This window comes from Petromyzon marinus, chromosome 37 (genome assembly GCF_048934315.1).
Source record: "Petromyzon marinus isolate PM22_M1 ecotype Great Lakes invasive population chromosome 37, UKy_Petmar_22M1.pri1.0, whole genome shotgun sequence".
Taxonomy (NCBI): domain Eukaryota; kingdom Metazoa; phylum Chordata; class Hyperoartia; order Petromyzontiformes; family Petromyzontidae; genus Petromyzon; species Petromyzon marinus.
Window position 1 is genome coordinate 19,478,398 of NC_133703.1, and position 25,142 is coordinate 19,503,539.

At 52.9% G+C, this 25,142-nt stretch overlaps 1 protein-coding gene across 1 annotated transcript in view; it reads left to right on the forward strand.

Annotated features, from left to right (window-relative positions):
- Positions 1-7,559: 7,559 nt before the first annotated feature.
- The window catches only part of LOC116949501 (extracellular serine/threonine protein kinase FAM20C-like), a 19,649-nt gene continuing 2,066 nt past the window's right edge, over positions 7,560-25,142 (forward strand). Inside the window, exons 1-7 of the mRNA XM_032966880.2 lie at positions 7,560-10,366; positions 13,799-13,986; positions 18,073-18,151; positions 20,004-20,212; positions 22,672-22,852; positions 23,643-23,752; positions 23,887-23,968. Coding sequence (XP_032822771.2) covers positions 9,744-10,366; positions 13,799-13,986; positions 18,073-18,151; positions 20,004-20,212; positions 22,672-22,852; positions 23,643-23,752; positions 23,887-23,968 — 1,472 coding nt within the window. The 5' untranslated portion in view covers positions 7,560-9,743. The remainder of the gene's footprint in view (positions 10,367-13,798; positions 13,987-18,072; positions 18,152-20,003; positions 20,213-22,671; positions 22,853-23,642; positions 23,753-23,886; positions 23,969-25,142) is intronic.

Consider the following 25,142-nt stretch of genomic DNA (forward strand, 5'->3'; position numbering starts at 1 on the left):
AGCCACTCCGGACACGAGATACGACGCCGACCCTCGGCTCCACGTCCCCATCTCCCCATCTCCCCATCCCTGCCCCTCGGGACTTTTGGTGCACCCCCCCCCCCCCCCCTAGGTCGAATCGGCCTCAAATGAGTACGCACCTTGTGGCGGTGCGGCGATGTCAACATTGGGGAGACAAAGGCGGCCGGGCGTGGATGCTGGCCACCCCCCCCTCGTGTGCCGGTGCTGGCCTTCATAGGTGCTCGCTAACAACACTTGCCCCAGCAGTCTCTGTTCAGGCTATACGGGGGGGAGAGGATCTTTGTCTCCGTGATCCCAATCGAGTACTCGTAGTTTCGCGGCGTGATTTTTTTTTTCATTTTGGGCCAAACATGTGGAACCATGAGGCCGGCACACGGTGGCCTACTCTTGGGAAATACGTCACGGGGTCTTTAACGGCCGCTGCGAGCGAAGCGGACGGCGCGTATTTGAGGGAGTTGATTTAAACTCCCGGTAATAACCAGCGCGGCCGCTTGGAATCTAACCACGAACATCGGCAAAGAGACGTTAACAGTGCTATTGTTGAGACAAACAATTGACCTGCTCCCCAATGTCCACTTGCTCTGCCCCCTGTAACTCACCTGCCCTGCCCCCTACTTCCACCTGCCTTACCCCCTGTACCTCACTTACCCTGCCCTCTACCCCACCTGCCCTGCCCCCTGTAACTCACCCCCCCCCCATCCCAATTGGCTTGCCCCGCCTGCTATGTGGAACGACCGCGTGTGAACGTGCCACTGCTATCCCGCCCTGCTGCTGCGTACGGGAGGTGTGGGTCTACACGTGCCCATTGTGTACAGAAGCACACACACACACACACGGCACTGTATGTAGAGAAAAAAATGCATACGTTGTTGAAGTGGTTATTTTGGTTGAGGTTGTGGTTGCAGTTGGTGTAGGATCGGCAGCAGACAGACCGGTTGGACGCGTTCCGATTCCGTGTAAGACTCCTCCAATCTCAGATGGCACTTCTCTACGATCATCAACATCACCACAATCATCATCATCAATATAAGTACCACCATGAACATCACTATCATCAACATCTCACCACCATCTTCAACATCACCACCATCATCATCAACAACATTAGCACCACCATCAACATCACTTTCATCAACATTACGACCATGATCATCAACGTCACGATCATCATCATTCCCACCATCCAAATCACCGACCATCATCATCAACATCACCACCATCATCAACATAACCCCATCATCAACATTACGACCATTATCATCATCATAATCAACATTACCACTCTCATCATCACCACCATCAATATCACCACCGTCATCATCAACATCACTATCATCAACATTACCACCACTATCAACATCACCATCATCATCGCGACTGTAGGTATGCGTATAGCTACACTGTGTGCACGTGTGTGTGTGCGTGTGTGCACACGTGTGTGTGTGTGGTTATACATGTACATCTCTGGGGAGCATGCATACATTGCCCAACACAAAGATAAAGATCTTCCGAATAGACATGCATACTTGTTCGGGTAAGTGCTGTCAGCGAGCATCAATGTTGTTGGGGAGCGGTGGGTGTAGTGGCTAGCGCGCTGCGCTTCAAACCCCAGCGATCCGAGTTCGTTTGACGTGCAAACATCTACACTGGGGAGACAAAGGCGGCCGGGCGGGGTGATGCCCGGCTGCAACACATCCTTGTGGCCTGTGCCCACATTAATAGGTGCTCGCTAACTATAGCCTGTGTGGGCTACACGGGGGAGCTTTGTCTTTGTATCGTCATCACGTTTGTCTTTATAATGTATTTGGTTATGCGTCTGTGTGTACACCTCTGTGTGTGTGTGCAGGTAAGTACAGCCTAAAAGGGATATTGTACCTCTGATGCGATGTGTAGTAAACATCAGCATTGGGGAGACAAAGGCGGCCGGGCGTGGTGCTGGTCAAACAACCCCGTCGTGTGCCGAGTTGGCCTTCACTCGCTCACAGCGCTTGCCCCAACGGCCTGTGAAGGCTATACGGGGGTGGGATCCTTTATCTTTGTGTGCACGTGTGTGGGTGATATCGAGTAGGGGCGGGGGGGGCGAGGAGGGGGCTTGAGGGAGGGGGGGGGCTCTACTTTATGAACCCGGTAACTTGCGTTCGATTCCCGGTCGCGGCCAAACCGTAAATCAGTGGCTTTTAAACCAGTCGTGGGTTTCACTCCCACCGTCAGCAGTTAGCAGTGATCAGCCCGGTGAAGTATGGTCAAACACTCCCCCCCCCCCACTCCCCATGATGATAACCACCTTAACCATACAGACAAGAGGGGCTGTACATTATATTATTGTTATACAACATTGTATTAGGGGTCGTCCATAAATGACGTCACGCACCTGGGGGGGGGGGGGGGGTCAGACATTTGTGACTATTTGTGACGAGGGGGGGGGGGGTTGAGAAGTGTGACGTCACATCAAAATGCGCAACTTTAAATAAATATAGACAACACGTTCTACTAAATTAAATAGACTTTTTAAGAAATGTTTTCTCCTACAACATCAGAGTGCAGCGCCACATTAAATACGCACTACAATGACAGTAGTTTAATGCGATTTGAAGCAGGTTTTATTTGGGGGGGGGGGGGGGCAGAGCTTTGTGACGTCATATTTGAGGGGGGGGTCTGACTTTTTGTGACGCCGTGTGACGATGGGGGGGGGGGGGGGGTCAGAAATCGTCCAAAATCGCGTGACGTGATTTATGGACGGCCCCTTACCGTATTCTGCGGATTACAAGAGGCTCTAGGGTAAGTAAGCCTCCACTCCCAGACCTGTGCCCGGTGTCAATGTCGCTGTACAAACAAAATCTGGCCACGTGTGCGGCACGAGTAGAAGACGCACTCCCCACTTTTTGCTGTAAAACACGGCCGGAAAATCGAGTGCGCCTTATAATCCGGAGACTAGGGCATCGCCTTCTGGGGTGATTACAAACGCGTTCATTCAGGCTGTCTGCGCCAGGCGAAAGTTTTCAATAAATATAATAATGAACCTGATCTGATTTTTGTTGTTGTTGCAATTTGTGTCTACGATCAGACGCTGACAACTACTAAAAAAAAAATTCGTGAAAAAAAAACACAAAATTGTTTAACGCCTTGATTCAACTTCTCACGTTTAAAGACGTACCCATCGGAAACCGCTTAATTTAAAGATTCAGTTTTTTTTCACGAGAAAGAACAAAAATGAATCAACTTAATACTCTACGAGGGGAAGCTCTCCGATCTTTGACCGTTTTCGAATTATTCAGATTTGAATATCATTAAATGCGTATTTTTTTCGTCCAAATCCGCTTGAATAACAATGATGCTCGCTTTAAATGTATTTGTCGTCTAACGCTCTGTCGTACGAAAAAAATCCCAATGTTATATTATGAACGCTTTCTGAATGACACGCAAACATGTATATGGGGCACTTAAAATCGAGATTTGGGGGGGCCTTACAATGAAAAATCTCGGATTTTCAGATTGTCTGTGCCCGAAAAGACATACAGATTAAGGTCTTTATTTATATCGGTGATTGCAAGCTTCACTCTGGGGTTGTTGGTATCCTGGTGTGCTCTCTCGCAGCCGATACAATCACAACCGTCGATATTCCCTTCCGTTGATCTTCAGCGAATATAACATCGATTAAAGAATATAACATCGTATTCTTGGTTCTATCGGTAAAGTCACGTAGAAGGGAAACAATAAAATAATAAAAATATAAAACAATAAAATTCTCACGACGTTTCGACTACAACACAAGCAATCATCATCAGGTGTGAAAACCACAGCAAGAAAATTAGAAAAAAATGGCGGTTTTTTATTTTCTTGTTGTGGTTTTCGCACCTGATGATAATTGCTTGTGTTGCAGTCGAAACGTCGTGATAATTTTATTGTTTTATATTTTTATTATTTTATTGTTTCCCTTCTACGTGACCTTACCGAAAGAACCAAGAATATGAATCGCTGCAGTCACGAACGCTTTAAATCAATATAGAACATCGATTAAATAATATAATATCGATTAAAGAATATAGAGTAAAACCTTGGATTGCGAGCATAATTCATTCCGGAAACGTGTTTGTAATCCAAAGCACTCGTATATCAAAGCACTCGTATATCAGTTGTGATCACGTGACGCTCGGCAGACAAAGCGTATACGTACACTACTCGTATTGAAAGACCTCGCTCGTTTATCAAGTTAATATTTATTTTATAAAATTTGCTCGTCTTGCAAAACACTCGCAGACCAAGTTACTCGCAATCCAAGATTTTACTGTAACATCGCATAAAGAATAAAGGTGGTGGTCACCACAGCGTGCGCTTTCAGATGCGGCGCTTCTGCGGCCGTCTGGAACGCTCTTCCTTCTCCCGATATTAGGGAGCCACTGGGCCTTTGCACTTTTAAATCATCTAAGATTGGAAACTAATTTCTTTACAATCGCACGGGCGGCTACGTACGGTACGCGAAAGAAGTTGAACATCACGCGAATGATACGGCTGCCGGGAGGATTCTCACGCACACTCCTCTTTGCTCAGCGATTCGACCCCCGAGGATGGCATCTCTCCGTTGCCTACCGGGTCCGGGTTCGAGCAGAGTTCAAGATCTCTCCTCCTGACTCACCTCCAGGATGGTCCAGATATCTTGTGACCCCCCCCCATATAGGGCGCCGCGGTGGCTAGGGGGATCTGCCAGTCTCAGTCAGTCAAACTCCACAAGACCTCCTGCCAGCAGAGAGCTTTCCACGCTTCACGTGATGGTCTCGGGGCGCAACCTAGCATGGGGCAATCGCTGTGGTGACGTCACCGCGGTGGCTAGGAGATGTTAACTACCTCGCCTGGTATGCAGGAGGTCGTAGCTTCGAGCCCGACCCTGACGCCTGCTGCTGTATATTTGGAGTTTGCGGTGTCTCTCTCCATCTCCCCGTGCTCGCGTGGAATTTTTCTCCGGGTCCTCCGGTTTTTCCCTCCACATTCAGAATCAACATCACGCGTTCAGAGTGGCTGGCTGCTATAAATGTTCACATAATGATGATGATGAACCACTTCGTTGAGCTATCATTTGCGGTCAAGTCGCTTCTGAAAAAGAGCTATAACAGCTCAGTCGTGCCTTACCTGGTAAATAAAATAGTTTAGTTTAATAGTTTTAATTCACTACAACTTAATAGTTCTTGTATACCCAATGGGTGTGTAATGTAATGTAACCACATTTTTTGTAATTTTCAGTGTCAATTAATTTGGGGGGGGGGGGGGTCATAAGACATCGACATCTGGACCACCCTGTTAACAAGGCCGACTGAACGATACAGCTGTTCCCTCGTGGGCATAGAACCCTCCCCCCCTCCTGCTGCGTCGTGCCGCGTGTCTCAGCTAGAGGACTGGGCTCGTCCGGGTGTGGCCCACTGCGTGTGCCCCAGATCACGTGTCTGTACGGCGACGACGACGATGATGATGACGATGATAATGATGATGATGAAGATAATGATGACAATGACGACGATGGTGACGACGTCGATGATGATAATGATGATGGCGATGATGATGGCGATGATGATGGCGATGATGATGATGATAATGATGGTGATGAAGATGATGACAATGACGACGATGATGACTACATCGATGATGATAATGGCGATGATAAGGACGATGATGACGACGGCGACGACGATGATGACAATGATGACGATGATCATGACGATGATGATGACGGTGACGACAATGATGACGATAATAATGACGACGATGATGATGATGAGGTTGATGATGACAATGATTATGATGATGATGACGACGATGACGATGATGACGACGATGATGATGACAATGATCATGATGACGATGGGTGACCGCCGAGGCATTGACTCATTGCCCACCCCCCTCCCCCCAGGATGTATAATTTACGTCCACTGGACGTTCGCTCTGCTGACTCCCCTCTCCAACCCCCCCCCCCCCCACCCCATTGCTTAATTGAATTCACGACTTAAGACGCAGCTATTGTTTTTGTTGTTATGGCGTTTTCCATTGACGTGCTGTGTTCTACAGAAAGGCGTTCTCGAAATGTAAATTATTGTCATGATATTACTCACATTCGTGAATGGGAATGCCCTCCCCCTCCCCCCGCCTCAATCTGTCTCTCTGACAGGCCCATTGCCCGAAACGTCAAGGCCACGGTGTTCGTTGTTGTGCACCACCGCTGACGCAGCACCAACAATCGGCGGCGTAACATCGTCATCAGACGAGGGGGGGAGGGGCGAGTTATTCTTGGCCCATAGCTGCAACGTGGCACACACACAACACACACAATACACGTGTGTGTGTTGTGTGTGTCTTGGTAATACAAGACACACACAACACACAATACACGTGTGTGTGTTGTGTGTGTCTTGGTAATACAAGGCACACACAATACACGTGTGTGTGTTGTGTGTGTCTTGGTAATACAAGACACACACAACACACACACAACACACACAATACAGGTGTGTGTGGTGTGTGTGTCTTGGTAATACAAGATACACACACACAACACAATACACGTGTGTGTGTGTGTGTGTTTTGGTAATACAAGACACACACACAATACATGTGTGTGTGTGTTGTGTGTGTGTTTTGGTAATACAAGACACACACAATACACACACAATACACGTGTGTGTGTTGTGTGTGTGTCTTGGTAATACAAGACACACACACAACACACACAATACGCGTGTGTGTGTGTTGTTTGTGTCTTGATAATACAAGACACACACACACAATACACGTGTGTGTGTTGTTTGTGTGTCTTGGTAATACAAGACACACACACAACACACACAATACACACAATACACGTGTGTGTGTTGTGTGTGTGTCTTGTATTACCAAGACACACACACAACACACACAACACACAACACACACGTGTATTGTGTGTGTTGTGTGTGTGTCTTGGTAATACAAGACACACACACAACACACAATACACGTGTGTGTGTTGTGTTTGTGTTTTGGTAATACAAGACACACACACAACACACACAATACGCGTGTGTGTGTTGTGTGTGTGTGTCTAGGTAATACAAGACACACACACACACAACACACACACGTGTATTGTGTGTGTGTTGTGTGTGTTGTGTGTGTGTTGTGTTTGTTTTGGTAATACAAGACACACACACACAACACACACGCGTGTATTGTGTGTGTGTTGTGTGTATTGTGTGTGTTGTGTGTGTGTTGTGTTTGTTTTGGTAATACAAGACACACACAACACACACGCGTGTATTGTGTGTGTGTTGTGTGTATTGTGTGTGTGTTGTGTGTCTTGGTAATACAAGACAAAGATCCCCCCCCCCGGGTAGCCTTGCACAGGCTGTTGGGGCAAGTGCTGTGAGTGACACCGGTGAGGGCCTGCACGGCGCACGAGGTAGGGGGGCGGAAGTATGGTGAGGATTGCCGTAATCACGCCTGGCCGCCTTTGTCTCCCCAGTGCTGATGTTTGATTCGTGCAACACTAAAACAAAGAATTGTTTTAAGGCTGAGTCAACCTAGGGGAGGTCCAGGATCGGATTCAGATGCTCGTCACCTGCGGGAATCGAACTCGGTTTTTGCCGGGTTTGTAGCGGAATACGTCTCACACACACACAGCTGATGGGACGGTGTTTGTCGGACAGCCGATTGCAGTAAGATCGAGGTCCCAATCGTCATCTATTCTTGTTACAACACCGTGATTGCAATGGCATCTTCGTGATCATTATCGTAACCAGCATCATCGCCTACAGTCGTAACAACACCGCTATTGTTGAATAATCATCATCATCATCGCCAGCATTTCAAGCATCATCGGCATGATATTCATCACCACCAGCATCATCATCACTCTCTTGTAGCTCTGTTGTCACTGTTGTAACGACACCATCATTCTAATGACACCACCACCATCATTATTGTAAATGTTGTAAGGACACCATCGTTGTAATGACACCACCGTCACCATTGTAACTGTTGTAACGACACCAGCATTGTAATGACACCACCACATCATTATTGTGATGACACCGCCGTCACCATTGTAATGACACCATCAATCACCATTGTAATTACATCATCATCAATCATCATCATTCAGAACCAACAGCGGCGGCGGCAGCAGCAGCAGCAGCACACGAATCTATCGCCCCCTTCAGAGCGCATGCACCGTGTGCATCCATTCCATCAGCTCTCTCCTCCTCCTCCTCTCCCCCACCTAACTCTCTCCCGCCTCCCCATCCACACCGCGCATCACTGCCAGCTCCGACACACGCGCGCGCACACACACACGCATGCTCTCTCCCTCTCTCACACACATACATACACACACGTGCGCGTCTCTGCGATTCAGAAGCGGGTCACCGCTTCCGAGCCAAGGGTTGGGTTGGGGGGGGGGTGGTGTTAGTGGGTAACGTTTTAATCAGGAGCCCACGGTTCATCGTCGCTCGATGGAAGACCTCCGGTATAAGAGGAGCAGCAACATCAGCAGCAGCAGCAGCATTTGCCATCACGAGTACAGCGACCAGCGCAGCTGCCGGAGACGGAAGGAGGGAGACGCGATGAGAATTGACTAAGGTCGCCGACGCGCGGACGGACAACGCGAAGCGAGCGGTGTTGGCTGGCCGCCGCTTGGCTGGTTAGCTCGGTGGGACGACGCAGGGAGGAGGAGGAGGAGGAAGGGAGGAACGAAGGGAGGAGGTATGATGAGCGGGGTGGGAGAGCGTGGTATGGCTTTCGGGGATGTATAGAAGCAGCCAGAGATCCGATGAGAGTGAGAGAGAATATAGAATGTAATTATTGGTATCATCATCATCAGCAGCAGCGGCAGGGGCTTTCACAATCAGCATCCGAGGCAGCGAGCGGTGGTCGCCTCTTCGTGCCGATGTCATTCGGCGACACAGGCGGCGGATTCGCTTTCGTTCTGCCGTCGAAAAAAACATCGCCGCTTTTATGCGTATTATTGGACGATTGTTGATCGTTCACATTGCCGCTACGCTTGTAACGATTTGTAACAATAGTGAGCCCGTCTCGAACAATGCCTCTTCATTGTCGCCGTTTGTACGGTAACAATTATTATTATTAATACATTAGTTAGTATAGGGAAGGAACTGCCTTCACACGACAATAATACTGCACGGTCGTCAGTATTGTTATAACCTATTGTTCATCGCTGTCCCGTAGCATTCGGTACTCACGTGAGGTTTTTTTTTTCCCCCGTACCAACTACGAATACGGGAACACTTCCAATCTTCTCCGACGACTATTATTATTGTATAATTAAATATAATTGTTTGGTTACGCGACTGCTATCGTTGCTCGCGGTGTTCAATCGCAAACGACACGAAATCAAACACAACGCGTCTGTCTGTAGCACTACCTCTTAAAAGGAGGAGGGTGGGGCGGGTAAATATATATATCATCGGCGACGTTTCGGGCGAGAGGCCAGAGAGATAAGTCATCAAATCATATCGGCTGCTACAGCTGTCGCGGAATAGGAGAACGGGGGTGGGGCAAGGGATATCACGGCAGTCGCTTTGACGCGACTGTAGCCTCGGTAGATAGCTGGCTATAGACAGAGAGCTGCTGGCTAAGATAGCTGGCCAGATCACACGGCGAAAGGAAGGGGGTAAGAGCCACTACCATCATCATCATCACCATCATCGTTAGCACCGGCAGTAGCACCAACGACGACAGCCAGCATGATGAAACGCAAGTTCAAGTTGCTGCTCGTGGCCGTGCTGGTGCTCGCCTGCTGCCTGCACATCGTGCTGGACCTCCTGCCCGAGCTGGAGAGGCGCGTGCTGCGAGCGGACGACTGCGGTTGCGGCGCGGCGGGCGGCGTGGCACGGCGCTCCCCGGGCTCCCGGCACAACGCCGCCAACGACGGAGGCAAGGCGGCTTTGAGAATTCTGCAGGACGTCAGCAGCGGCGTGGTCGGTGGTGGTGGTGGTGGGTCATCGAACAGCAGCTACCACCACCAACACCATCACCAACAACAACAGCTGCTGCGGCAGGGTACGCCGGCGGCTAACGACGGGGGCGACGGGTCATCTCGTGGCCGGAAGAGGACTGCGGGTGATGATGGCGTTCCGGCAGGCGGCATCCAAGGGGTCAAGAGGTCGAGGGATGGTGGCGGTGGCGGTGATGATGATGCGGAGGTGGTGATGGTGGAGGACTCGGCGTGGTCGACTCTAGACGCGCTCTTCGCTCACCCTCTCTACACGGTGACCGTTGCGACGCCAGCCAAGGAGGACCTTCTGTTCATCGTGGAACCAGGAGCCAAATTTAATCCCAAGAGTAAACGCCTGGACAGCGATGGGTGGTGAGTGTGGATGATGTATGGCGATGACAGCCACTGTCACCTCCCCCCCTCTCCCTCCCCCCACATCAACTGTGAACACCATCACGACGGTACTAATATGATTATCAGCTCGTTAAAGATACCGCCCTCGTCATCCGCCTGGCGCAATCGCCATCATTATACAATTATCGTAATCATCATCACCACCACCGCCGCCACCAACATCATCGTCATGACCATCATTGCACCGCCATCATCATCAGCAGCAGCTGCTGCTATTGCAACCGTCATCAGCAGGAGGCAAATCGCCGAAATGCCATCATTACACCATCACAATCCACTACAAATAGAATTGTCATCGTCATCACTTACCACCACCGCAAACATCGCCAGCCACTGGAATTGTCATCAGCGCCAACATAGCCCACAATCATAATCCTATAACGTCACACTGCAAATTTGTTTAAGGAAAACTGTATCTACACGTGTGTGTGTGTATATATTCAAATATATGTGAGGAGCGAGAGTGCAGTGGTTAGCGCGCTGCGCTATGAGCCCGGCCATCCGAGTTCGACTCCCGCTCACGGCCAACACCGGTGACAGATTATCTGAACCGATCCTGGGCCCCCCCTAGGTCGACTCGGCCTCAAATGAGTACCTGGTGCGGTGTGTAAACATCGTCACTGGAGAGACAAAGGTGGCCGGGCGTGGTGCTGGCCACCCACCCCGTCGTGTTCCGTTCTGGCCTTCATAGGTGCTCGCTAGCAGCACTTGCCACAACAGTCTGTTACAGGCTATATGGGGGATCTTTGTCTTTGTTAAACGAAAAGGATGCACCCCACTGCATTGTCTTGCAATGTTATGCATGTATGCATGTACAGTGTGCTATGCGTGTCCCAGAGCAACGTGTGAGCTTACACGCGTACTGTACAATGCAATTGTGGGGAGCGGTGGCGCAGTGGTTAGCTTCACCGGCTCCGCAAATCCGGCGACGCAGCTTCGATTCCGCAGCTCGCAGTACAACGTCGGTGAGGAATATCTGAACCATTCCCGGGCCTTCCTCGAGGTCGACTCGGCCTTAAATGAGTACCTGGTACGGTGTGGACAAAAATAAAAAAAAAATTAACCCCATCAGCACGGGGGAGATAAAGGCGGCCGGCCAAGGCGTGGTGCTGCAGGGTCACCCCACCACGTGTGCCGTGTCGGCCTTCGTAGGTGTTAGCGAACAGTGCTTGCTCCAGACAGCCTTAAAAGCTAGCGATACTGGGGGGGGGGGGGGGGGGGCTTTGTCTTCGAAGTTAGGATTAGGTACTTAGCAACCAGCAGCGTGAGAAACACTATCACTGATGACAACACGATTAGAAACGTAATAGTCATTACAGCCAGCGCCTACCGTCCCCCCCCCCCCCCCTTTTCCCCGGGCACATATACACATGTTTTCCGGAGATCAGTCCCGGGCGGCACCGGCTGAAATAATAAGAGCATTTGCCACTGGCTGACGCGTTCACAACCGGCTGGCGCGATCCAGCCGAGCGCAAGCGGTGGGAACAGAAGCCGCTCTCCAAGGTACTGACTGGGCTTTGCTAATTGAAAAGAAAACACGCACACAACACACGCACACACCACACGTATAGACACACACCACACGTATATACGCACACAACACACGCACACACCACACGTATAGACACACACCACACGTATATACACACACAACACACGCACACACCACACGTATAGACACACACCACACGTATATACGCACACAACACACGCACACACCACACGTATAGACACACACCACACGTATATACACACAACACACGCACACACCACACGTATAGACACACACCACACGTATATACGCACACAACACACGCACACACCACACGTATAGACACACCACACATATATACACACACAACACGTATAGACACACACCACACGTATATACGCACACAACACACGCACACACCACACGTATAGACACACACCACACGTATATACACACACAACACACGCACACACCACACGTATAGACACACACCACACATATATACACACACAACACACGCACACACCACACGTATAGACACACACCACACGTATATACGCACACAACACACGCACACACCACACGTATAGACACACACCACACATATATACACACACAACACGTATAGACACACCACACGTATATACGCACACAACACACGCACACACCACACGTATAGACACACACCACACGTATATACGCACACAACACACGCACACACCACACGTATAGACACACACCACACATATATACACACAACACACGCACACACCACACGTATATACACACACCACACGTATATACATATACACACACGCGCGCGCACGCACAAAGATACTCCTGTTGATTCGGCCTGACCGGGATGGAGCCTCGTCTTGCAAGATTCGCCTGGGCGACATCAACATTCCAAACGGCAACGAAATATAAAAACAAAGTCGACAAAGCAAACATGAAAACGGAGCAAACAAACCGCGTGCGTTTACTATCCAGGTTCAAACTTGATTTGGCCTCTGAGATGGAGCTGAGTTGGGGCGGCGAGGCGTTTCGCAGGCCAGGTGCCGGGGTCGCCCTTGTGCCGCCGCGCAGGGACAGCTGCCACTGGGGGGTGCCCCTTTTCAAACAACGGTCAAAAGTGGGTGGCGGTGGGAGCGTGTTTTTGGTATGAAGGGTGCGACGATAGCGATGATGGCCGCGCGTGGTGGAGGTCGCAGGTCGTGGTGCTGGCCACCCACTCCCTCGTGTACCGTGCCGGCCTTCGTGGGCGTTTACTTCCTAACGGCGCTCGCCCCAACAAATCTGTGAACGCCATACGGGGGATCTCTGTCTTTGGTCGTGGAGGAGTTTCGGTGATGAGTGATTTTTTTTTTTAACTTTATTTTCTAAAAAATCCAGGAGAGCCACACTGAGTCGTAATGATGCAATTATTGACGAGGGTCCTTGTCACGTTTGGGGTTTAAAACAAAAAAAAATTCGGCTCATCATTTCTGAGCGTATATACCGCGTGGGAGGAAACCGGAGCGCCCCCCCCCACCCCGCGCAAGAGAGGGAGGGGGGGGGCGAAACCCTCTTGACAACCTGAATGTAAAATTGCAGTTGTTGCTCTGCATCTACATCAGCAGCCGTACGAAAGAATGAGAAGAAGTGTGGAGTGCGGTGATCCCCCCCCCCGACCCTCTCGCCGCTGCCTCCACAAAAGCGCTCGATGATTGCAAGGAGGCCACGCGAAGCGGCGTAGCCACCGCCGCCGGCACCGCCCGGCTGTGAAGTTGCGTGGTGACGACGGCGCCCGTGATGGGAGCTGTGGACGCCGGCGGAAGCCGCTCAGAGCTTATAACACGAACGACTCTGATGATGATGATGGCAATGATGATGATGGAGGTTCCTCCCCTCCCCCGCAGGACGAGTGACCCGGCGGCCGAGCCAATCCCCGGCCCGCAGGCCGCGGCGAGCCGCAGTCCGTACGACACGTACCCCAACTGGCTGAGGTTCCACGTGGGGATCACGCGGCGCGCCATGTACGGGCGCCGGGCGCCAGTGGTGGACGCCCTCCTGGGCGACCTGCTGAGCCAGAAGATCGTAAGTGTGGGTACGCGGGCATTTTCCTCTCCTAAATTCTGCACACACCACGCCACGTCAACATGACACTCACACCATGACGACACACGCCACACCATGTCATGCCACGCATCGCCACACCACGCCATGCCGTGTCACACCACACAACGCCACACCACGCCATATCGTGTCACACCATGCCCCGCCACGCCATGTCATGCACGCCATGTTATGCCACATCACCTCATGCCACACTAGACCACGCCATGCCGTGTCACACCACACCACGGCATATGCCACATCACACCATGCCACACCACACCATACCACATCACACCATGCCACATCACACAATGCCACATCAAACCGTGCCACATCACACCATGCCACACCACGTCACGCAGCATCACACCAGGCCACACCATGCCACGCCACACCATGCCACGCCACACCATGCCACGCCACACCATGCCACGCCACGCCAAAATTGCCACATCACGCCGTGCCACATCACATCAACCGACTCCAAACCACCCTACTGCTCTGGTCAGTCACACCACGTCCTTGCGATCACGCCACACCGTACCACACATCACACCGTGTCACGTTACACCCGCGCCACACCGCACGCGTTGCTATGCTTTACACTAACGTTGCTGCTGCTGCTGCTGTTGTTGGTGGTGGTGGTGGCGGTTCAGTTTAACTCGGAGTGCGAGTTCAACTCCCTGGTTGGGGGAGCCGATCACATGAGCCCCAACTTTGTGTGGAAGTCAACGGCGGTTTGTTCCTAATGGGTAGACCCTTTCCCTGCCATAGGAATGTGGAATTCCCACCACCGGTGCCGCAATCCGTGTTGGAGCAGGAGATCGCCTTCAATGTTATGACGCTTGTGGCAGTGGTCAAGCGAATGGCGATTAAGTCTCCGTGGTCACGTCAGTGCCATTTTACACCTTCGATGGTTTCGTGGTCAGGGCGTCCCCACCGGGGTGACGGGGCGGTGAAATCGGCTCGCGGCTCGGGTGTCCGGGTGGATGGGTTACAACGTGGTAGGACCGCGAGGAGTGTCGGGCCGGCGGGTTGGGGCAGGCCCTTCATCCAGCAGTGGAGTGACCATGGCTGCTGATTATAATGACGATGATGACGAGATCTGGCAGCAATGAGAACTGTAGCGCAGATGCAATGCAGTATATATATAGACTGTATATATAGACTGTATACATAGACTGTATATATTCCAGTGGAGTAGCTAACGAGTGTGTAGGCGGTGGAACTGCACCGGGGAATCCTGACGAGACGTGGCAGCAGTTAGAACAGCAGCGCAGATGTAATGCAGTATATATATAGACTGTATATATTCCAGTGGGGGTAGCTATCGAGTGTGTAGGGGGTGCAACTGCACCAGGGTCCCCACGGGTCGGGGAAGCGAGAGGGGGGAGGGGTGGAGGGGTGACGATGCCCAATTCGATTTAAATCCTCGGCCAGGTTCTGCGCTCCCCCCCGGCCGCCCCCCAATAATTACATTAAACAATGTTCGGGATGAAAACAGACCGGTGGATGATTGAGTTTAAAGGCGTCGACCACGGGAGACAGAACCGGCTGTGTGACCACCGCTCGACGCAGCACGCCGCTGTGGCGAGGAGACCGCTGCATCGTGGCGTGCCGGTTAGAAAGGGGAGCCTAGGTTCAGTTCCCAACTCGGGTGCCTCTCTCTCTCTGTCTGTGGAGGTTGTATGTTCTCCCTCGTGTTCTCCGTGGGGTTTCCCGCCTGGGTTCCTCACACAGCTTGAATAAAGGCGTAAGCAGCAGCAGCAAGGGCATCAGCAGGAAGAGTAGGCCAAAAATGCCCTCCAGAGCTCCCTCTACTGGAAGCCTTTCTGCCAGCAGCTGTGAGAAAGCAATTGCAGGGTATGCACCTTTAGCTGTATCTTTGGCTGGGAACAGCCTAGCGAGTTTCCCACGTGGAAGTTTGACGAACCTGAGTACGTCGATATACCTGAAACTAAACTCAAACAATAGAAACGTTTTTTTTGTATGTTACCAGGTAAGGCTCACTGAGCTATTAGCTTCTTTTTTTCAGAAGCGACCTGGCCACAAATGATAGCTCAAAGAAGTGGCTTATGTGGATTTTTTTTAGCAACCAAATATTCTGAACGCACGTTTCTAAATGTGGAGGCAAAAAACCGGAGGAACCATCGACAAATATATGCTACCACGGGGAGAGAGAGACACGCAAACTCCAAATATACAGCACCCACGACCTCCTGTATACCAGGCGAGGTAGTTAACATCTCCTAGCTACCGTGATGATGAGAGAGAGAGGCACACAAACTCAAAATATACAGCCGGCATCGTCAGGGTCTGGATCGAATCCACGATCTTCTGTATACCAAGCGAGGTAGTTAACAACTCCTAGCCATCGTGTGATGATGAGAGAGACGCAAACTCCAAATATACAGCAGGCGTCAAGGTCGGGATCGAACCCACGACCTCCTGCATTACCAGGTGAGGTAATTAACATCTCCTAGCCACTGTAACTGGCATCACTCGCACACATGCAGTAGCAACATTGCCCCATTACTGCGAAAACCTGGCAGGACCCTCCTGAATAAAACAAACAAGTCTTGAGACTCAACGCCACGGTGGCGAGATGTTAACTACCTCGCCCGATATACAGGAGGTCATGGGTTCGATCCCGACCCTGACACCTGCTGTATATTTGGAGTTTGTATGTCTCTCTCTCTCCCCGTGGTCGCGTGGATTTTTCTCCGGATCTTCCGGCTTTTCCCTCCACATTCAGAAACATGCGGTTCAAGTATTTGGCTGCTATACATTTCCACACTAAAAAAAAGAGCCACTTCGTTGAGCTCATCATTTGTCGCCAGGTGGCTCCTACAAAAGAGCTGTACGCAGCTCAAGTTGGGCCTTACCTGGTTAAAACAAAACAACAAAAATGTAGTCTTAATAATAGTGGTAGGCACTCTCCCCGGGTAAACAAGCCCATGGTGACACGCTCTGTGCTGCACTGCCCCCGAGTGGAGACAGCGGGGACGGACATCGCTGCCCGGGAACGAAACCACGGGGGGAGTGAACGTCACTCACAGCGCACGGGCGCAGATACATCGATGTCCCGGCCGTTCACGACTAGACACAAAGACAAAGATCCCCCGTATAGCCTGTGACAGACTGTTGGGGCAAGTGCTGTTAGCGAGCGCCTAATGAAGGCCAGCACAGCACCCGAGGGGGTGGGTGGCCAGCATCACGCCCAGCCGCCTTTGTCTCCCCGGTGGCGATGTTTACACGCCGCACCAGGTACTAATTTGAGGCTGAGTCGACCTAGGGGAGGCCCAGGACCGGTTCAGATAATCGTCACTGGTGTTGTTGGTCGTGAGCGAGAATTGAACCCGGGTCACCAGGTTCATAGCGCAGCGCGTTAATCGCTACAATACCGCTCCACGACTATACACCCACTACTACACAGCTACTAATACACACCCACTGCTAAACACCCACTCCCACGCACCCACTACAACACACGTGTAGATCTGGCTTAGAGACCCCCACATCATTTTAGATTTAAATCCTGATTATTATTAAAAAAAATTGTATTGCAAACATTTTCCTGGCAGCGTTCAGTTAGTGCTCATGATGCTTTAAATTAAATATTAAAATAAGCCTGGTTTGGGCACTGGTACATGGTGAGGTCACCATGGCGCTCGTACCAAGCTAGGTGCCCCTCGAAGCCGTCGCGCGAAGTTGCCGAAGACTCGCTGCTGGCAGGAGGTCACGGGACGGAGCTCACGGGGTAGACGCAGGTGCCGTGGGTTCACTGACTAAGATGACTGACAGAGGCCCCACCCACCCACCCGTGCTCCCCGCCGGCCACCACCACCCCCGGCCACCACCACCGCCGCCTGCCGATGAACAACAGCGCACGCGCTTGCACCGTTGACACTTGAACCGCTGCTCCATCCGGTCGGTCCGTACGCACACGGCGTGACCCCACTGCCTTCCGTTCCGTGTGCCACCCTTCCCCGACCCCTTCACCACCCCCTCCCCCTTCTTCCTCTACCCCTCCCCCTCCCCATATCCACCCCCCCCCCCGCACTTCCCGATTCAGTCATGAAGTCGGGCGGCACGCAGCTCAAGCTCATCATGACCTTCAAGAACTACGGCCAGGCTCTCTTCAAGCCCATGAAGTAGGTGCCAGCACGTGTCACGTGTCGCGCCGGGCTCTGCTAGAGGAGACACCCCAGTAGTCACGCCGACGTTTATAAACAAAAACGTTGGCGTGTGGCCGGAATCGTCGGACCAACGTTGCCTCGACGTTGGCTCAACGTTCGGTCAAATTTTGGCCCAGAGGGTGGGGAATGGGGAAGGGGTTGACCCCATTTCATGCCTTGCACCAGGGCTCATTCAAACCAGACTGTGGTATGGCGGGGGGGGGGGGGGGGTATGAATGGGTACACTCCCAGTTGGTCTATTGGCAGGTCACGTGTTGGTGGGGTGATGCGTGGGTACTCCCACCTCTTCGGAAGACGTAGGGCAGCACATTTGCCCTGAATGAAGGCGTACGCAGCAGCAGCAAGATTATCAGCAGCAGTGTGGAAGAGTAGGCCAAAAATGCCCTCCAGAGCTCCCTCTACTGAGAGCCCTTCTGCCAGCAGATGCGTGGGAAAGAAATTGCAGTGTATGCACCTTTTGCTGTATTTTTGGCTGGGAGCAGCCTAGCGAGTTTCCCACATGGAAGTTTGACTTCCCTGAGTACGTCGAAATACCTGAAACTAAACTCAAACAACATAAAGTTTGTTGGTATTTGACCAGGTAAGGCTCACGGAGCTATAGAGCTCTCTTATTCAGAAGTGACCTGGCCGCAAATGATAGCTCAAAGAAGTGGCTCAGCATGTGGGCATTTATAGCAACCAAATACTCCCAACGTGATGTCGCTTCTAAGTGTGGAGAGAAAAACCGGAGGACCCCGAGAAACAAATCGACACGGCCACGGGGAGAGAGACACGCAGACTCGAAATATACAGCGGCAGGCGTCAGGGTCGGAATCGAACCCACGACCTCCTGTATACCTGGCGACGTAGTTCACATCTCCTAGCCACCACATAACGAATGACAACAAACCCCCGTCTGGGTGTAGCATGTACCACCGGTGGCCATAGCACCCGTGGGGTGCAGCCGGTCTGGTAATCTAAGCAGGGTAGAGCCTGGTTCGAGCTGAGATGTGGGTGGCAAACTCTTTTCATCGACGGGTGGCGCGGGCCGGCAATTGCAGGGCTGCGCCTTTACCGACAGGCGAGTAGCGCGAGGGGCTCGCAATCCGAACGTCGCGAATTCAACTCCTGGTTGGGGGAGGTATGGACTCGGCCCATCATCCCTCCGGGGTCGGTAAAACGGGTACACCACTTTTTTTAAAAATATATCCTGCGGATCGACACGTCCTCGCCATTGGGAATGTGGAATTTCCACTGCTGGCTCAGCAGGGCTGTATACAGCAGACGAGCACAACCCAAACTGCTCGGGAAGTCACTTTTATTTATATATACACAGCCTGTTTTCCTACAATGTGGTACTTGCATTCTTGAAGAAATCGCATTATGTTAAAATGTCGTTATAATAAATAGTATACAATATAGGGGTGGGGGTTAAAGCGGAGTCCGCGATGGCACGCGACACGCGCGTCCGCAGGCCCGACAAAGACGGGGCGCGCGCGTGGGTAGCGATCCAGAAGCATCCAGCAGTATCCCGCTGCCCTGTGCGACGACGCTCCGACGAGGCAGCCGCACGAGACCGCTTTGCTCCTCGCCCGCGCGACGCAGTTCCGTTCGCTCGGGTCGCGCTACATCCCAATTGGCGTTCCGCGTAAAAAAATATAAAAAAAATAAAAAAACCCGCTCCCCCCGATACGTTCATCGCGTTACGAAAACACGTGCTACGGGACAGCGGACTGTGCATGTACAACCAAATTAGCGAGACGACAAAAACAAACTTTCATTGCTTGAGTACGAGCGCTCCAGCCCTCGCTCCGTCGTCTACCCGCAGGCAGCGGAGGGACCAGGAGACGCCGCCCGACTTCTTCTACTTCTCCGACTTTGAGCGGCACAACGCGGAGATCGCCGCCTTCCACCTGGACCGCGTGCTCGACTTCCGCCGTGTGCCGCCCGTGGTGGGGCGCCTCGTGAACATGACGCGCGAGATCCGCGACATCACCAACGACAGCAAGCTCGTCAAGACGTTCTTCATCTCGCCCGGTGAGGTGGTGGGGGGGTGGGGGGGTTGGGGGGGGACCCAGAGCTGAATTGTTCATCCGGTCCGTCCGTTGGGTTTGTCCATCCCTCTGTATCTCGCTCCATCTGTCCGACCATCCGTTGGTTCGCACACCCATCCGTCGATCTGTTGGTGTCTTGGTTTGTCCATACATCTGTACGTCTGTCCCATTCGGATTGTCCATCCCTCCCTGCGTCCGTCAGTACAACCATCCGTCCGTCCACTCGTCCGTCCACTCGTCCGTCCACTCGTCCATCCATCTTCGAATACATCCGTCCGCTTCTTGGTCTGTCCATTTTTCCACAGCTTCTGTCTTGTCCGTTGCTTTGTCCACTCATCCCTCCATCCATTTGTCCATCCATCCATTCGTCCGTCCGTCCACCCATCCATCCGTTAGCCTGTCCACCCATCCTTCCGTTAGCCAGTCCACCCATCCATTAGTTAGTCTGTCCACCCATTCATCAGTTAGTCTGTCCACACATCCGTCAGTTAGTCTGTCCACCCATCCATCAGTTAGTCTGTCCACCCATCCATCAGTTAGCCTGTCCATCCATCCATCAGTTAGTCTGTCCACCCATCCATCAGTTAGTCTGTCCACCCATTCATCAGTTAGTCTGTCCACCCATCCATCAGTTAGCCTGTCCACCCATCCATCAGTTAGTCTGTCCACCCATCCATCAGTTAGTCTGTCCACCCATCCATCAGTTAGTCTGTCCACCCATCCATCAGTTAGTCTGTCCACCCATCCATCAGTTAGTCTGTCCACCTATCCATCAGTAAGTCTGTCCACCCATCCGGCAGTTAGTCTGTCCACGCATCCGTTAGTTAATCTGTCCACCCATCCGTCAGTTAGTCTGTCCACCCATCCATCAGTTAGCCTGTCCATCCATCCATCAGTTCGCCTGTCCATCCATCCATCAGTTAGTCTGTCAACCCATCCATCAGTTAGCCTGTCCACCCATCCATCAGTTAGTCTGTCCACCCATCCATCAGTTCGCCTGTCCACCTATCCATCAGTTAGTCTGTCCACCCATCCATCAGTTAGCCTGTCCATCCATCCATCAGTTAGTCTGTCCACCCATCCATCAGTTAGCCTGTCCATCCATCCATCAGTTAGTCTGTCCACCCATCCATCAGTTAGTCTGTCCACCCATTCATCAGTTAGTCTGTCCACCCATCCATCAGTTAGCCTGTCCACCCATCCATCAGTTAGTCTGTCCACCCATCCATCAGTTAGTCTGTCCACCCATCCATCAGTTAGTCTGTCCACCCATCCATCAGTTAGTCTGTCCACCTATCCATCAGTTAGTCTGTCCACCCATCCGGCAGTTAGTCTGTCCACGCATCCGTCAGTTAATCTGTCCACCCATCCGTCAGTTAGCCTGTCCACCCATCCGTCAGTTAGCCTGTCCACCCATCCGTCAGTTCGCCTGTCCACCCATCCATCAGTTAGTCTGTCCACCCATCCATCAGTTCGCCTGTCCACCCATCCATCAGTTAGTCTGTCCACCCATCCATCAGTTAGTCTGTCTACCCATGCATCAGTTAGCCTGTCCACCCATCCATCAGTTAGTCTGTCCACCCATCCATCAGTTAGCCTGTCCACCCATCCATCAGTTAGTCTGTCCACCCATCCATCAGTTAGTCTGTCCACCCATCCATCAGTTAGCCTGTCCATCCATCCATCAGTTCGCCTGTCCATCCATCCATCAGTTAGTCTGTCAACCCATCCATCAGTTCGCCTGTCCACCCATCCATCAGTTAGTCTGTCCACCCATCCATCAGTTCGCCTGTCCACCTATCCATCAGTTAGTCTGTCCACCCATCCATCAGTTAGCCTGTCCATCCATCCATCAGTTAGTCTGTCCACCCATCCATAAGTTAGCCTGTCCATCCATCCATCAGTTAGTCTGTCCACCCATCCATCAGTTAGTCTGTCCACCCATCCATCAGTTAGCCTGTCCACCCATCCATCAGTTAGTCTGTCCACCCATCCATCAGTTCGCCTGTTCATCCATCCATCAGTTAGTCTGTCAACCCATCCATCAGTTCGCCTGTCCACCCATCCATCAGTTAGTCTGTCCACCCATCCATCAGTTCGCCTGTCCACCTATCCATCAGTTAGTCTGTCCACCCATCCATCAGTTAGCCTGTCCATCCATCCATCAGTTAGTCTGTCCACCCATCCATCAGTTAGCCTGTCCATCCATCCATCAGTTAGTCTGTCCACCCATCCATCAGTTAGTCTGTCCACCCATCCATCAGTTAGCCTGTCCACCCATCCATCAGTTAGTCTGTCCACCCATCCATCAGTTTGCCTGTCCACCCATCCATCAGTTAGTCTGTCCACCCATCCATCAGTTAGCCTGTCCACCCATCCATCAATCCGTGAGTCTGCCCATCATTCTGTAACATCGGCCCGCGTGCGTGCGTGCGTGAGCAGCGAACAACGTGTGCTTCTACGGCGACTGCTCGTACTACTGCACGACGGAGCACGCGCTGTGCGGGCGGCCCGACCAGCTGGAGGGATCCCTCGCCGCCTTCCTGCCGGACACGGAGATCGCGCCACGCACCTCCTGGCGCAACCCGTGGCGCCGCTCCTACCACAAGCGGCGCAAGGCCAAGTGAGCACCCGAGTCCGGTCACGGGGTTCGAGGCGGCGGCGCTGGTGGTGGTGGTTGTTGTGGTGGCGGTCGTGGTGGCGGTGGTGGTGGTGGCGGCGGCGGCGATGGCGGTGGTGGTGGCGGTGGTGGCAGTGGTGGTGGCGGTGGCGGTGGTGGCGGTGGTGGCGAGGGCGGGGGCGGCGGTGGTGGTGGTGATATCAGCGGCGGTGGTGGTGGTGGTATCGGCGGTGGTAGTGGTAACAGTGGTGGTGGCGGTGGCGGTGGCAGTGGTGCGCGCTACCACCACCAACCCGCTCGTGGTCGATGCCGTTGTCGCATATCTGACCAGGTCGTGGGCCTTCCACTTGGCCGACTCGGCCTCGTGTGAGTCGCCGGTGCGGTGTTTAAACGTCGCCGCTGGGGAGACAAAGGCGGCCGGCCAGCCGTGCTCATCGTACCACCGATTAGCACGGTTGGCTACGTACGGTGCGAAAGAAGTTCGACACGCAGTACATACACGGCCACCCACCCCCTCGTGTGCCACAGCGCCGGCCTGCACAGGTGCTGCTCGCTAACAGCGCTTGCCCCAACAGTCCGTTACGGGCCACAGGGAGCATCCTTTAACGGTGCGGTGCGCGCAAATATTCCGGGGAGACAAAGGCGGCCGGGCGGGCGCGGCGTTGTCCACCCCACCGCGGAAGGGCCTCCGCTGCTAGAGGAACGTGTCCCGACGCCCTGCGAAACCTAGACGGGAATCTTTACCCTCTCCTCGCCACCCCCTCTCTCCTTGCCACCCCCCCTCCCGTACCAGCTGGGAGATCGACCCCAACTACTGCAGCGAGGTGCGGAAGACGGCGCCGTACAACTCCGGCACGCGGCTCCTGGACGTCATGGACATGACGGTGTTCGACTTCCTCATGGGTGAGCCGAGCGTCCGCGGGCGACGCGCCGCTGCGTCGCCCCGGCCCCGATTCGCCGTCGCGCGACCTCCGTTGTGGCCCAGGCCGGGGGCCGCCTGTCTCTCACCGGCGGCGGTCGCGTCCGTGACTTTGCAGGCAACATGGACCGGCATCACTACGAGACGTTCGAGAAGTTCGGCAACGAGACGTTCATCATCCACCTGGACAACGGGCGCGGGTCAGCGGCGCCTGGATTCGCTCACCCACCCCCCCTCCTCCCACCCACCCGAGTCGACCGCTCGCTCGAGTCGATCACTCACTCACTCGAGTCGACCACTCGCTCACTCGAGTCGACCACTCGCTCACTCGAGTCGACCACTCGCTCACTCGAGTCGACCACTCGCTCACTCGAGTCGACTACTCACTCACTCGAGTTGACCACTCACTCACTCGAGTCGACCATTCGCTCACTCGAGTCGACCACTCGCTCACTCGAGTCGACCACTCGCTCACTCGAGTCGACCACTCGCTCACTCGAGTCGACTACTCACTCACTCGAATTGACCACTCACTCACTCGAGTCGACCATTCGCTCACTCGAGTCGACCACTCGCTCACTCGAGTCGACCACTCGCTCACTCGAGTCGACCACTCGCTCACTCGAGTCGACCATTCGCTCACTCGAGTCGACCATTCACTCACTCGAGTCGACCACTCGCTCACTCGAGTCGACCACTCGCTCACTCGAGTCGACCACTCGCTCACTCGAGTCGACCACTCGCTCACTCGAGTTGTCTACTCACTCACTCGAGTCGACCACTCACTCACTCGAGTCGACCACTCACTCACTCGAGTCGACCACTCGCTCACTCGAGTCGACCACTCACTCACTCGAGTCGACCACTCACTTACTCGAGTTGTCTACTCACTCACTCGAGTCGACCACTCACTCGAGTCGACCACTCGCTCACTCGAGTCGACCACTCACTCGAGTCGACCACTCACTCACTCGAGTCGACCACTCACTCACTCACTCGAGTTGACCACTCACTCACTCGAGTTGACCACTCACTCACTCGAGTCGACCACTCGCTCACTCGAGTCGACCACTCGCTCACTCACTCGAGTCGACCACTCGCTCACTCGAGTCGACCACTCACTCGCTCACTCGAGTCGACCACTCGCTCACTCGAGTCGACCACTCGCTCACTCGAGTCATCCTCACTCAATGAAATCATCCACTCACCCAATGAAGTTGTCCACTCACTCACTGAAGTCGTCCACTCACTCACTGAAGTTGTTCACTCACTCATGTCGTCAGATCACTCACTCACTCAAGTCGTCCTTCTCACCTGCTTAGCCCTTGAGCCAAGGGGGCTGATTAATTCGTGGGTATCACCTGGGGTGGAATA